We start from the raw sequence: 14,023 nt of genomic DNA, 5'->3' as shown, positions 1-14,023 counted from the left end.
CCTGGCCCTGGCACGGATCCCGAAGAGGCCCCGGGCCCGCGGCTGGATGGAGTCGGGCTGCATTCAGACAGCGATGGCTATGGGTCTGACATCGAAAAAGGCGTCTGTTCGGAGCGTCGGCGTGGAGCGAAAAAACCTCATCACGGTCTGCAGGTACACATCACGACACCGTCGACACGCCGTATTTATCTCCAGATGCCAGCCCGCTGCACGCGGCTCACTTCTCGAATCTAATAATACGACCAGAATGGAAGATGTCTGTCACTCCTGCGCTGGTTGCTGAGGTGGAGCAGGAGAGAGAATATGTCGAAAATAATGCAGAATAGTGGACACATTTCTAGACAGGCTAAGGATGAGGAGGACGCAGGTGCGTTCACATACCCCTGCCGGATCACACCCGCTGGTGTAGATGAGGGAAAAAAAAAATCGCCAATTACATTGCTTTAATTTAGTGTCGTACATCAACATTTGCATTTTCTGGACGTACATTCCTCAAAAGGTCATACATCTGCTGTGACATTTAATATCCCCCTGAAATCTCTCTATAGGAAAGTCTCTTTTATTTTTTTTAACAGGCTGAGACACCTGCTTGATTCCTGTCTGTACTGGTAAATGCAGCCTCAAAGGATGAAACATGAGATTAGTGGGATAATATCGTCAACCCCTAGAATGGAGTTGGAGAGAAAACGCAACAGCCGACAGCAGGTTTCCCTCTCCATCACAGTCAGGTTGAGTGCCTGTATGGGGCAAGGGCACTGGGAGCAGTGCAAGGACCCCCCCCCGCCATTCAGTGGTCCTCAGCTTTCAGAGTACACCGAGTACTGAGGAACTGTGATGTGCAGTCTTTTTATTTGGCTCCCATAAATCACTCTCCTGTACATTGTACAGAGAGTTTGGGCCTGAGAGTCCTGTTAACTGCCAGACCTTAGAGGATCCTTAACTCACCTGACGAGAGGTGTTCAGCTCCACAACATGTCCAGTTTTATGTAAAACATCCATACGGTTCAGATGTCGACCCCTCCTGGGTCCTGGATTTTCAAATGTTACGGTGCTCCTAAGTGCTCCTACAGTGAAAGTGGTTGTGAACTCGGATCACAGGTGAAAACCTTATTGTGAACATGATCTGTGAGTGGTTCAACCACAGATTGTTTTTTTTTTTTCTTCATTTTAATGATTTTCTGGGGCCCCGAATATGCGAAAGTATCCAGTATTTCACCAGAAAAGCAAAATTATAAGAGGGATTTAAAAAAAAAAAAAAAAAATCGACCTAATTTTGTGTGAGATAATTACATGTTTTTTTTTCCTTATTCCTTGAATCATCTTTTGAACCCTCAGATTTATTTTGAGACAGTTAAATAAGCTAAGAATCTTTATATATTATTTTTATAATATTTCATTATGAATTCAAAATCAGTATATCTTACAGTACCCTTAATAAACTTTTTCTTTTTCAAATTTCCTAAGGCTATCAACGTAGTATTACTGTAAGTATTCTTTTTGGGACTAAACTGCCTCTGAGGCACTCAATAACATAGTATTTGTGATGACATTTTCCTATTTTGTAGTGTTTCAGAAAATACTGAAAAATATCCCAGTTCAAAGAGCTTGAGATGACACCTTCAGATTGCTTGTTTTGTCCAACCAACAGTACAGTAACAATAGATACTTTGAATTACTACCATAAAAGACAAATATTCATATGTGTGAAGCTGGAATAAGAGGATTTTTGGCATTTTTGCTTAAAAAATGACTTAAAAGTTGATTTCATTTATCAAAATAGTTTATGATTATTTTTTTGTCAATCGAATAATCATTTCACTCTATATGATACAGCAAATTTATCCTGCTTTACAGTATTTTTATATTCAGTGACCACCAGAGACTTGTAGGAAAATTGCAGCTTTACTTTGAGAGTTTTGATAGGTTTGAGGTCTTCTTGGCTCTTTTCTGTCCTACTTTCATGGAATTCACACTCTTTGTCTTTGGCGTTACTCACAATGAATGTTATATGGTGTTTAAAACTGAATAACCCCCCCCTAAATAAAAAAAAAAAAAATAAAAAAAGACAATGCAATTGACTCTGAAACTGACACACAATCAAGCGTTTTTATTCCAGTACCTTTCTGTCCAAGGTTCTTTCTGCATTTTAGTGACACGTTCCAGTGAAGCAAAACACACATCACACAGAGCATACCTGCAAAGAAAGAAAAGTTCCCACAATGGACGTACAACGCCGAGAGAGATTAGTGAAGGCACAACAACACTTTTGTTTTCAGTTTGGCCTGACCGTGCTAAGACCAATTTAATCATTTAAGAATTATAATGACGAACACACCGGACAAGACAGAAATAAATCTCAAACAGCTTTCCATCAGTAATGCTTACTACACAGTTTCTTTCCACTTTATAATGAACAACACGACATTGATTAGGTTCACTTCGAGGGCAATTTCTTCCAGGCAGGTCTGTGTCGCTGCCAGGCCTGCTTCTCCTCATTCATGATGTTTCTGACCTTTTTTATGTTGTTGTCCTTGATGTCGTTCTGGTCAGAGTTGATTCAAGTAGTCAGAGGTTGTTGTGATCATACAGTCTGATCGGAGGGAGAGTCTGAATCAGCGGTGACCCTCTGGCTGTGCATTAAAGCAGGCAGGGCATCATGCTGTTGCGGGATACAGGATCCGGGTGCTGTCGTGCTGACTGAGACACAGCTACTTGCACAGCTAGAACTGCTGCCTGGCTACAGTGGCTAAGCTGACGTTAGTGCTCGATTAGTGTGCCAAGCTTTTTAGTATGCCTAATACATGTGTGACCATATATAATCTGACCTCTGACCTTTTTCCCTCATACATGTTTAACATACAATCAGCACACACAGAGATTAACATTTTCAATTCCCAACAGTCCATTTGATGAAGTTATGTCATTTTGTGGGACTTCAGAAAAGGGGCTGTTTCCGTTCCTTGTCAGGGGCCAAGAAATTCACATCTTGTTGTCTTAACGTTCCTCAACGCTGTCTGTCACTTGTGATCATAACAGACAGACAAACTGTCATCACAGTCCTTTTTTTAAAAGTGTATTTTACTTGATCTGGCATAATGTTTGTCACCAGTACCAGGCACAGAAACTTGCCTAATGTCTACTCAGGGATTCGGTGCCTTGTTTACACTGTCACACTTAACAGAATGAACCCATTTTAATTAGAGACGCATGTACAGCGACAGACAAGTGTGTATTATAAAGGAACACCTGATCACACATTTGCATCACCACAGGGAACAGCTTCTGCATGAGGCCTGTGTCAGGGACTCAGAGGCGTTACAATACGGTCATTTGTAAATCAACTGAATCAAAGACTCATCATTAAAAAAAATAATGGCAGAAAAAATAATAATATAAAACTGATTGTTGCTGTTAGGTAAAAACCTTGCAACTTCAGAATATTCTTGGTTTTTATATTTGTGATAGGACATGTTTGAGTTTATCTATTCATGGCCCAAAACTTGTAAAATTTTACAAATGTTACGTCCTGCAGGAGCCTGTGTCAGCCTTCAGAATGAAGGTAACACATTTTCCAGTTTTTTACCGACAACATCATAAAATCCAAAAGGAATTTAATGTTAATGGCTATTAAGAGACTTGATGATATTTATTACGTTCACAGAGACAGCAGTGCCATTGTGATCGACTATCTCTGTACTGTTGCCACTAGCAACAGGTTTTATCTTAACATGGCAGGGCTGAGCCTTCCTGCAGTCAGTGGGAATTTGCACGCAACTAAAGGTTAACTTTGTTTTATCCGAGCTGAATTTGACAAAATGGTGGAGATCAGCAGTCACAAGACAGGCCTCATGCTGCACTCTGTTGTGTAAAATGTACTGTTTTGTTGCTTTAGTCTGGCTAAGAGCTGTCATGCTGTCATCCGTGACTGGGGGAACATGTTGATGTGGACACGGTGAACCTAAGAAAACATAGATGAGATGAGTGAGGCTTGACAGGTCTGATGTAAGGTGTTAGCTCTTGAGCTGCTTCCAGTAAACAAAAGGAACGGGGAGGGAAAGGAGGGAGGATGATGTGCTGCGTCTTGGCTGAGGTTTGAGCTCTTCCGGGGCGTGGCTCGAGAGAAGAGAATCAAATGTTCTGTACTCTAGTAAACACAAATACATATTCACATCATTTGGACATGCCTTTGCAAGTGGGCAGCACTTTGTTTTTTATTCTGAGAAATAGTAAAGGGCGACAGTTGCATCTCTCTGTGCCATTTTTCACTTATTTTCAGTTCCATTTTTAAGAAATAACAGAAAATGTCAACAAATCTTTGAATATGCATGTCTGGAATAACACTGATTTCTAGTTCAGTAACTATGCAACCGCCTTTTGCATTTCACCTGATTTCTGAAGCTACTTTTGTTTTTACTAACATCGTCAAGTATGTGAAATTACAGCAGATGTTTCTATAGGTTTGACTAAACATTTGGGCATCTCTTATCAGCAGATCAGCCTACTCTCTCACCACCAATTTTACTGTGACAACCTGTTATTCCTCATTTTACCCCTCTGTCATGCTCACACATCTGATTTACACTCTCTGTGCTCCTCAGCCCAACACCCTTACTGTCCATCTTGCACCCTGATCCTTCTACACCTCCTCTAACCATGAAACACTTTGCCTGGACGCTTGTTCACAGAGGGTATGGGTGAGAGAGAGAGACACACCCTGCAGTAGTTGAATTTTACATCTTTTAGTCTATTTGGATTTGGCCCAAATTATGATTATTATCTTAATATTCGTCAGAGCACAAGGCATTGTTTCTCTTGGCCGTATGTGCCGATCCAGGTAAGGACAGGACTTCTCCCCCAACAGTCTTGGACGATAAACACTGTACTGGCTGGTGTAACACAATGCTGCGCCCAGTGAGGAGTCCGCCTGTGTCATCTGATCCTGCTGGCTATGTCAAGACTAAAGAGAGACAGAAATAAGAAGAGAGAGAAGGAGAAAGGAGTCACGGAAATGTTTGAGGGAGCGAGGAAAAAATGAAAGTTGAGAGAGTTAATGTGAAGCTTTGTGTGTTTAGGTTTTGGCTGACGAATGCAGTTTTGGTTATCTTAGGTGGTGCTGCAGATCAAACACTTGTGTAAGTACAGTAGAGGGGTGAGAAAGGAGAACAAGGGGGCATGTCAAGAGAGCTGAGAGTGGGCTTGGCGGAGATCCAGGCTGAGTGAGAGGGCGCACAAAAGAAGCTTGTCAGAAGGCCCTGCAGTTGTTTTTCAGTGTCAAATCGTACCAAGAGCATGTTGCCATTCCACTCCATCCATTTGCATTTAGAGCACACAAGTGATTCCCCTTCAGATCAAAGGACTTCAGTTCATTTACAATCATCTGCTGTAATGTTCCTTTTGAGATAACGCTGTTACTTTGTCACGTCACAGAGAGGACTTTTGCAACAGTTGACTTCCTTCTGTTAAGATTTTAAATGCTATCACATCAGCAAATGGGTAGCTTAGCCATTAATCATGGATCCCATACTGGGACCTGGGAACCACTGGGGGCACTTGGTGGTTTTCCAAGGGCTTGACACTCTACATAATGAGGAATTGCTTGAGTTCATATATTTTTCCGTCATAGGAAGTCTGCACAAAGAGGGAATCTATGACCAGTTTTGACCATGTGTCACTACCCACTCTTGATCTTGAATTTTAGACAGAATAGTGCGTTTCTCTACAAAGTTGTATCTAACAAAACTTCTTTTTTAATGGGATTCCTAAAGACAAAATTATGTCAAAGTAGCAACTGTGGTCTAACGCAGAGCTTAAATGTGACAATGATTGTGCACATACTTGCAGGAACCCCAACTAACATCCTGGAGCTGTATTATACATTGAAACCTTGACTGAGCTACTTGATCTTTGCAGAAAGCATCATCAGACAAATGTTAAATGCCACTGACCTGTGTCCTTGATAAATCCGGCATGACCATAAAAAGTTAATGCTCCAAAAGTAAATTTAATCCAGTTTTTGCTCTCAGTTGGAATAGACCCTGTTTAGATGCTGCAGTGGTGTCCGTCTGTTCTCTGTGATGGTGCTGTTCTCTTGTGGCATTTTGCGCCAGTCCCCCCACCCCGCGATGCAGTCTCCTCTCATCTAGAGCGTCTTGCGCTTGGGGAAGATGGCTTTCCGAAAAGAGGTGGTGGTGGTGCCTCTGCTGAAGGAGGCACTGCCCAAGGAGATCTTGGTCTTCCCACTGGTGATGGTGGAGGAGCCCAGAGATGTCGTGCTCCTGCCCCTGGTGATGGAGGAGTTCCCCATGGCAAGCTTGGTCTTTCCCCTCTTTATGGTGGTGTTGCCCAGGGTTAAGGCCGTCTTCCCCTCGGTGAAGCTGGTGTTGCCCATTGAGGAGAAGCTCGTCTTCCTGACCCAGATTCAGCGGCGGGGTTCGGGGCTCACTCAACGCAAAGCATCGCACACTCATGCAGCACACCCTGTTCTGCAAGACCTCAGGGGTAATAGTAACATCAGCTACAGTCCAGACCAGACCAGAATGCTAAGCGTGGATAGCGCGACCCCCATGTTGCATAATGCCTTCGTTGAGCTGGTCGACGTGGGCTCTGGAAGGCCACATACCACCCATGTGTCCCTTTGAATGGACAGAGGCAGCCGTAGGTGGCCACAGCCTATCTGGGGAGACTGGGACAGTGGAGCGATTGTCCCATCACCACAACGACACCAGACGGTTGAAGGACACATTGTTGCAAAGGGGACAATCTGTGGTGACATCATTTTCTTCTGAGCCATTGTTCCCTATAGCCTCTGATTGTAAGACATTCCTTCTGTGTACAACTGTACATACCATATGTGAAATGAGTCGCATAGTGTCAGATTTGATAAGAGAAAGGAGGAATGTCTTCATCTTCTCCACGTCTTTTAGGCTTTGATTGCACCCATCCTTTATTTGTGCTGTCCCTTCATTTGAATTATAGGTGTGGTCGCATCAGTTGGTGTTTATTATCCATTTGTGTCCTTGTTGAACTGTACAATTCAATGCAGGAAGGGAGTCTTTATTTTCCTTCCATTTTGTGTCATTTAGATCATTGAATATCCCTTAAAAAGTCAGCTCTGCATACAAAACAATCAAGCCAAGCAGTGTTTAGACATGTTACTTTTATAAGCACTGTTACATCAGTCAGCTTGTACAGTTTTGTAGTTCAAAGCTGTGTTTTCTGTTGAACATATTGCAGAATAGTTATTGTAATGCAGATAGACTTCAGAATATCAACCAATCTTATCAGCATCCATATTTATACTAAATATGTAGACGTGTATATGACTATACATGCACAATATACAGGAGAATAGTGCCGATGAAAAGAATACACACTCGCTTTTGTGACTCCACATACATCACACACGGCTGTTTGACATTTCTTCTCCCTGCCAAGTTGACACTATATAAACCATCATTTCATCGCTGTCACATTTGCATAACACGCTCAGCCTGGCTCTTTATTGCAAACCCATTAGATCTGTAACTCACTTACCACTTTCTTACTTGAGAATTGGCTCTTGTACTTTGTGCAGACATGTTATACATGAATAACTTCCTGCTTATTGATATGTGATTCTTGACACACATTGATCACAAACATAGAACCCCCTTTTTTTTTTTTTTTAACTGACTTTTATACTACTAACCTGCTAAAACTGAGCAGATAGATATATCCTTGGTTTTTTAAGCGTGGGAAGGATTCATGTGTGAAAATCCCAGTAGATGTTGCTGTGCGTTTCTTTGCCCCTGATGAGGGTGGTTTTGACCACAGACACAGACTTGGTCCCATGAGTGAATGTCAGAGTTGTGAGACAGCTCGTGGTCTCCCCTCGTGTAACAGATGTTTTTCCCGCCGCTATGCTGATGTTGCCCAAAGTTACGGTGGTTCTGCTCCAGGAGATCGAGGATTTACCCCAGGAGATGGCGTACTTAGTCCTCAGGAATGAAACCCTGCCTTTGGTAAAGGAGGTCTTGCTTGATGAGAATGTGGTTTTCCACTCATTGTTAGAGTCTTGTTTGGACTGCTTGGAGGCTTTGGGTGTCTTAGCCCTGGCTTCAGGGGTCCTTTCCATCTAAGTGTTCCTGCGCTTGGACGTCAAGGCTTTGCGAAAGGAGGTGGTTGTGGTTCCCCGGCTGAAGCTGGCCCGTCCCAGAGCCACAGTCGTCTTTTGCCTTTGAATGGTAGAGTCTCCCATGGAGGTGGTGGTCACTCCCCTGAAGATGGAGGAGTTTCCCAAGGAAACCGTAGTTTTTCCCCTGGCTATGGAGGTGTTTCCCACTGCCAGGGCAGTCTTGCCCTCGGTGATGCTAGTGTTGCCCATCGAAGTGGAGGCAGTCAGCCCGAGCCTGTGCCTGGATGCAGGCTCCTAACATGCGAGCTGCATAGCTTCTTTCCTGTGGTGCAGTAGGGCGAGCGTGCGAGGTCAAAAGCTAAACTAAAGCTACAGCAGCAACTGCCCTAAATAGATCAGATCACCATGTATAGATGAGGGGGAGGGGAATTATTTGATCATTCTTTGATGCTGGCCGGTCCCCCAGAGGGACACAACTCAAAAGGACCTGGAAGCACAGCATGCACAAAGGCTGAAAAGACAGGGGATTAATTGTATTGTTTTCATGATAACACTGCCAAAGCACTGAAGGGGTACATTGTGCAGTACACAAGACAATTGGGGTGACCTCAGTATGATAAGATGGCGTGGTTCCAAAACAAAAAAAAAACCCCGCTGTTGTTGCAGAGTTCAAATACAGTAGCACATTTGTCTGCTTGGATACACTACACGGCTGCATTTCGGTGGCATGTGCAGCAGGCAACCAACTGAACGTTCAAATCCTTCACATTTGTTTAGTAGATTTTTTTTTTTTTCCACTGTACCATCTTGTGTTTCTCTAATTCCACTATCTCTGTGTGCTTCTATTTCAGATTCTCTGTAAAGACTCTCCTAGAAAAGTACACAGCAGAGCCCATAGATGACTCATCCGAGGAGTTTATTAACTTTGCCGCCATTTTAGAGCACATCCTCAGTCACCGTTTCAAAGGTAACACTGCAGGTAACATATAGCACAGGAAAAGATGGACAAATCAGTTAATATGACTTTGGAAGTGAGACACTAAAAGGTTATTTAATATAAAGCTGGAATAGAAATCTTCTTCATAAAAAAATTGTAGACATTAATCATAGAAATAAAGTGATATTATTATCAAAAGGCCAACAACAGGTATGATTATAGAGTCAGCTGTACTGTTGCTGTGGCTGCATTCTTAAACTGTGCGCTGCCGTTAGAGCAGAAATGATTCACTGCATTTTAAATCTTGGACCAGGTTCAGGAAGCTGGTTCAGCTCAGATGGACAGCGCAGTTTCTGGGAATATATCCGGCTGGCATGCGGCAAGGTGCAGAACAACTGCATCGCCAGCATTGAAAACATAGAGAACATCAGCACATCACGAGCCAAGGCAAGGATATTTGCATGCACAAATGTGTGCATGATTTGGTGGCGTGCTTGTTTGTGGTGGGGCACTGGGTGGGTGGGTGGGGGGGGGTATTGTCAGAGCGAGCGCCAAAGAAAGCCCTCTGTTCCTACTCGCGTCTTTTGTTGTCCTACAGGGGCGGGCGTGGATCCGAGTGGCCCTGATGGAGAAACGTCTGTCTGAATATGTGTCCACTGCTCTGAGGGACACGAGAACAACCAGGTCAGGCTAATGATTTAAAGGGACAATCCACAACTTTCATCCTAATAACGCAGTTTTTCTCGTGTAAAAGCAAAAGACATCACTTTCTTTTCACCAGAAGATCGTAGATGCCTGCTACAGATGTTTAGAACATCAACTATACTATAAAATCTGTCATCAATAGGCTGCAGGTAGAATCACCCTTGTATCATTATCATCTTCACCTGACAGGAGGTTCTATGACGATGGAGCCATTATGCTGAGGGAGGAGGCCACAGTCCTGACAGGCATGCTAATTGGACTGAGTGCCATTGATTTCAGGTGAAGACATACGTTGCAGACTCTGATATACAGTACAGTGTATTTCAAAATACATACATACAAACAATCCAGGCTTTTTCAAATCAACACAGTTATGTAGAATATATTTGTACGCTATTTCAAGTAACTAAAGTTAGGGTCTCCCTACCTTAAAGAGTCTTCAAGATGTAATATCAATTTTAGTAGTGCATATTCTATTTTAAGAGTACAGATGGATCTTCAGATAGATTATACTAAAATAAGTAACCATTCCACCCCTATTTTTAGATTTTTTTAAAAATAAAATTATATCAAATAACTATCAGTATATCTTGCCTAGAAATATTTTGCAATCTCATGTGGGATCTCAATTCCTGTGTTTAATAAATCTGTTAAGATATTACTAGGTAGTGTGTATTCATGAATAATACATTGTGATAAGATATAAATGTACTCTCTCATGTTTAATGTATTTCTGTATCAGTTATGAAAGTGAAAGTATGTCTGAAACATATGCAGTGCCAAAGTGGCCATTTTTTCAATTTCAATTTAGAAAAATATTTACTCCATATACAGTATAGCAGAACAAACATTTTGGAATATTTGGCTCCCGTACTGCATTTGAAATCATAGATACTTACTGATGGATCATGTACACACCCCTCAGGTTTGTGACATAAAAACTAGTTTTTCTATCATTAATGCAGTTCTAAAGAGCAGAGTGACCAGTCGTGATTTTTTTATTTTTATTTTTTTTGTCTCCATTTCTGTATAGTTTTTGCTTGAAAGGGGAGACTCTGGATGGGAAATCTCCAGCTGTGATTGACTACACACCCTACCTGAAGTTCACTCAGAGGTGAGCCTGACCCAGCCGCTCTTGTCACTTCACCTTTAGCATGGCATGTGTGTGCAAGTGCGACACTGTAGGCCTCCTGCCTCTCTGTTTTATAGTTATGACTACCTGAGTGACGAGGAGGACCGCCGCAGTGTGGACAGCAGTAACAGCGAGGAGAGCGTCCCGGAGCACCCCTACATCCCTCTGGTGACCGACGAGGAGAGCTGGAGCAACAAGTGTCGCAAGATGGAGCAGAGGTTTAAGATCGTCTACGCCCAGAAGGTGGCTCACGGCAACCCCCTTAAAACCAAGCTAATGCTATTTCAATTCTTCAACACCTAACACCCTGTTTCCTTTTGTGCGCGGTGTGCAGGGTTACCTGGAGGAGCTGGTGCGTCTGCGCGAGTCACAGCTGAAGAACGTGGAGACGGAGAACAAGCGTCTGAGAGCTAAGGTGGAGGAGCTGACAGTGCAGAGCCAACAGGAGAAGAAGGAGCTGGAGGCCGTCGTGCTGGAGCTGCAGGCACAACTGTAAGTAAGCACAACAACACACTTTGGATTACATTTACCTAATAAAAAGTTCCAACTATAACCATGTGCTCCACTTAGTTATTTGTTCCTCCTCTCACAAACATACGTTAGCTTTCCATCATTATAAAGTACATGCATGTTTATCAGGGGTTTAAAGAGGAGTTAAAATTGGAGTTATAACCAGGAACAGTTGTGATTTCGATGGAATTTTTTCCCCAACATCCCCAATTTCCTCCCTAGCTTAATGCTGATGTTTTCAAACTCAACTAAGAGCTGTGTTGCGTTTCAGTCTATGTTTAGAAATTTGGGGATTTGGGGGCAGTATCGGGTCCTGTACCAACAATGGGCAGTGTATATTTAAGTAAGACTGATAGTAATGACTGCAAAAAGTACTGAACTTCATTCACACACAAAAGGGGTTCACTCATAAGAGATTCGCAATTTTTTACTTCCTCCTCTAGTGTTCAGGTATATATTTGCTCGCTATAATGAAAAACATTTCTTCTGAGATTGATCTTTTTCTTTTTTTTTTTTTTCTCTGTGATTCTTGCAGCTCTGCCCTCATGCCTTGTGATTCCTCCCATCTGGCTAAAGACTTTTCCATCCCGCTGGTCAACCAGTGGTCCACGATCAAAAACAACCAAGTCGATGTCAAACTGTTCCGCAGGTAAATGTACATATACAGGGTGTCTCTATTTTATATTTATGGTTTCTCTGTGATGCATGGAGGATAAAGCCTTATCTAAGTTTGATTCCCACTGGAAATGAACACACACGCTGTAACAAGAAGTATACTTGCCATTAATGTACAAACCTTTTGTACCCAGTATTTATTAGTGCCATGATGGTCTTTTTGTCCATCCAGGAGGAGTTTCCACAGTTTTGAGCAACTTTCTGCCGAAGTCAGTCTGAACTCAGACTCCCAGAAGACTGATGGGAGACAGAATGGAGATGCTGCCTGGACCTCAGCAGGTAAAGTGACTTTTTAAGAGATACTTAAACACATTAAGACGTATTGATTGCAGCTCACACAGTAAAATGTTTAGTGGTTTGTAGTGCTGCTATTGAGCTCACAGACTTTAAGTCACTATCACACCATTATAAAACTGAAAAGGAAAGTCAAAACTTCCATTAACTTGTTGGGTTATTTTTTTTTTTTTTCCTTACAGAAATTTAGTTACATTTAGTTGCACATTTGGACAAGTCAGCCATTTTATGCAGTTAAACAAAATGTCTCAATAACTAATTTTTATTTTATTAGTACATTTAAAAATTAGCATAGCTAATTTTATTGTCACTCCTCTAGCTACTATTACTACTCTCCTCTGGCTTAATTTTCACTATTCTAGAATATAAAGCACAGTAATAAAAGTCAAAGTACTTTGCTCGAGTAGGAATATATTTGTCCTCTTCCCGACTGCATAAAAGCCTTTCAGTGGAAGCCTCCCATGCACATGTACATACTCATACAAAGGCAGGCTTGATGCCTGTTTATGGAGTTCCATGTGGGCAGCTTGAACTATGCATGATCATAAGCTTTTTTTTTTTTTCTCTGCTCTGTCCCTGTAGGAAAAGACAACACCCCTTCCATGCTGGGTCTGTGCGGCTCCCTCGCTTCTTTACCGAGCTCCAAGTCCCTGGCCAGCCTCAAGTCAAGCGAGTGTTTGGTCAACATCAGCACTGAACCCAGCCCTGCGCTCTCTCCCTCCTAGGAGCTCCAGATCCACCACAACCGAGATTTAGCCCCCAGCCTGTCTGCCTGGTGATGCTGCGTTGACCCTGCCAAAACACCTGACCAAAACCCTGCTCCCACCATCCATCCGGCTCCATGAGAATACAACAGGAAAGCCATGACACCATCTCTGGATTTTTGTACACATGAGAGTGAAGTCATCACTAAGCTAAAAGGAGCCATCTATTCTGGTTCTTTACCTTCTCCTCGCCTTATCCACTCGACTTCTCTCTCACTCTCCCACCACCACTTTGTACTGTCTGTGAATCTGTTCATCCAAGATCATGCAATTTCCTCTGTCATCCCTCTTCCAAAGCATCAATTTATTCCCTTAAATTGTTTTCTCATATCGCTCTTTAATTTTCCTAAGGTATCATCTGTGTGTTAGTGCGCCTTTGGCCTGTTTTTTTTTCTTTTTTTTCTTTCCTATTTTCTTGTCAAAATGTAACCAAAACAGCACTTGCAGCTCTTTGGACGCAGCCACTAACAAAGAGAGAGATTCATTTGAAGAGATAAAGGTTATCCATATGAAGTAGAGGATGGGTTTTCACAGACTGTCCTGTCACTGACATAGCAGTGTGTTTTGTGAGTTTGACTGAATGGTATCTTGGGTCTGCCACCCCTGAAAGTGCATATCATTCCTGCTTGAGTAATCAACCACCACCAACTGTTAAAGTACGTCTAAATCTGTGCAGCTATTTATTTATTCTACCAAATGTTATGCTACCACATATGCTCATTTATCTCATTTCAGCCAATACAGCAGTAGGTTCTTTTTACACATAGATTATACAGTTTATCGGGTTATTTTATTTGTTTTTTGTTGCAATAAACTGCCTTTTTCCATTAATGATTGTATGTTTGTGTATATCAGTGTTGTATGAAGACTAATGTTTAGCCTTTTGGAGACAC

The 14,023-nt window shown here is 42.3% G+C and overlaps 2 protein-coding genes across 3 annotated transcripts; one reads left to right on the top strand and one right to left on the bottom strand.

Moving 5' to 3' along the window:
- Positions 1–21: 21 nt before the first annotated feature.
- Positions 22–13,961, top strand: rundc3aa (RUN domain containing 3Aa). Of its 2 annotated transcripts, none has more exons than XM_040155160.1 (11): positions 22–153; positions 8,965–9,080; positions 9,364–9,497; positions 9,649–9,734; positions 9,945–10,034; positions 10,789–10,869; positions 10,965–11,130; positions 11,222–11,379; positions 11,933–12,046; positions 12,245–12,351; positions 12,949–13,961. In XM_040155160.1, exons 1-11 carry the CDS (start codon positions 47–49, stop codon positions 13,089–13,091), a joined length of 1,302 nt encoding a protein of 433 aa, XP_040011094.1. In that variant the 5' UTR covers positions 22–46; the 3' UTR covers positions 13,092–13,961. The 2 variants fall into 2 exon arrangements, with proteins under 2 accessions (XP_040011094.1, XP_040011085.1); XM_040155151.1 differs by having other exon boundaries at positions 8,965–9,092.
- On the bottom strand, positions 6,140–6,388 carry zwi (zwilling). Its single transcript, XM_040155226.1, has one exon. It carries the CDS (start codon positions 6,386–6,388, stop codon positions 6,140–6,142), a length of 249 nt encoding a protein of 82 aa, XP_040011160.1.
- Positions 13,962–14,023: the final 62 nt, after the last annotated feature.

This window comes from Xiphias gladius, chromosome 3 (assembly GCF_016859285.1).
Source record: "Xiphias gladius isolate SHS-SW01 ecotype Sanya breed wild chromosome 3, ASM1685928v1, whole genome shotgun sequence".
Lineage (NCBI taxonomy): Eukaryota > Metazoa > Chordata > Actinopteri > Istiophoriformes > Xiphiidae > Xiphias > Xiphias gladius.
The sequence above is the reverse complement of the archived record's forward strand: the minus strand, read 5'-3'. Positions and strand labels throughout refer to the sequence as shown.

Excerpts from the sequence above, each read along its gene's own strand:
- rundc3aa (XM_040155151.1), top strand. The coding sequence starts at position 47 with ATGGAGTCGGGCTGCATTCAGACAGCGATGGCTATGGGTCTGACATCG. Across the intron at positions 9,093-9,363 it reads TTTCAAAGGTAACACTGCAG|GTTCAGGAAGCTGGTTCAGC; the intron begins GTAACATATAGC and ends ATCTTGGACCAG. Across the intron at positions 10,035-10,788 it reads CTGAGTGCCATTGATTTCAG|TTTTTGCTTGAAAGGGGAGA; the intron begins GTGAAGACATAC and ends ATTTCTGTATAG.
- zwi (XM_040155226.1), bottom strand. The coding sequence starts at position 6,388 with ATGGGCAACACCAGCTTCACCGAGGGGAAGACGGCCTTAACCCTGGGC.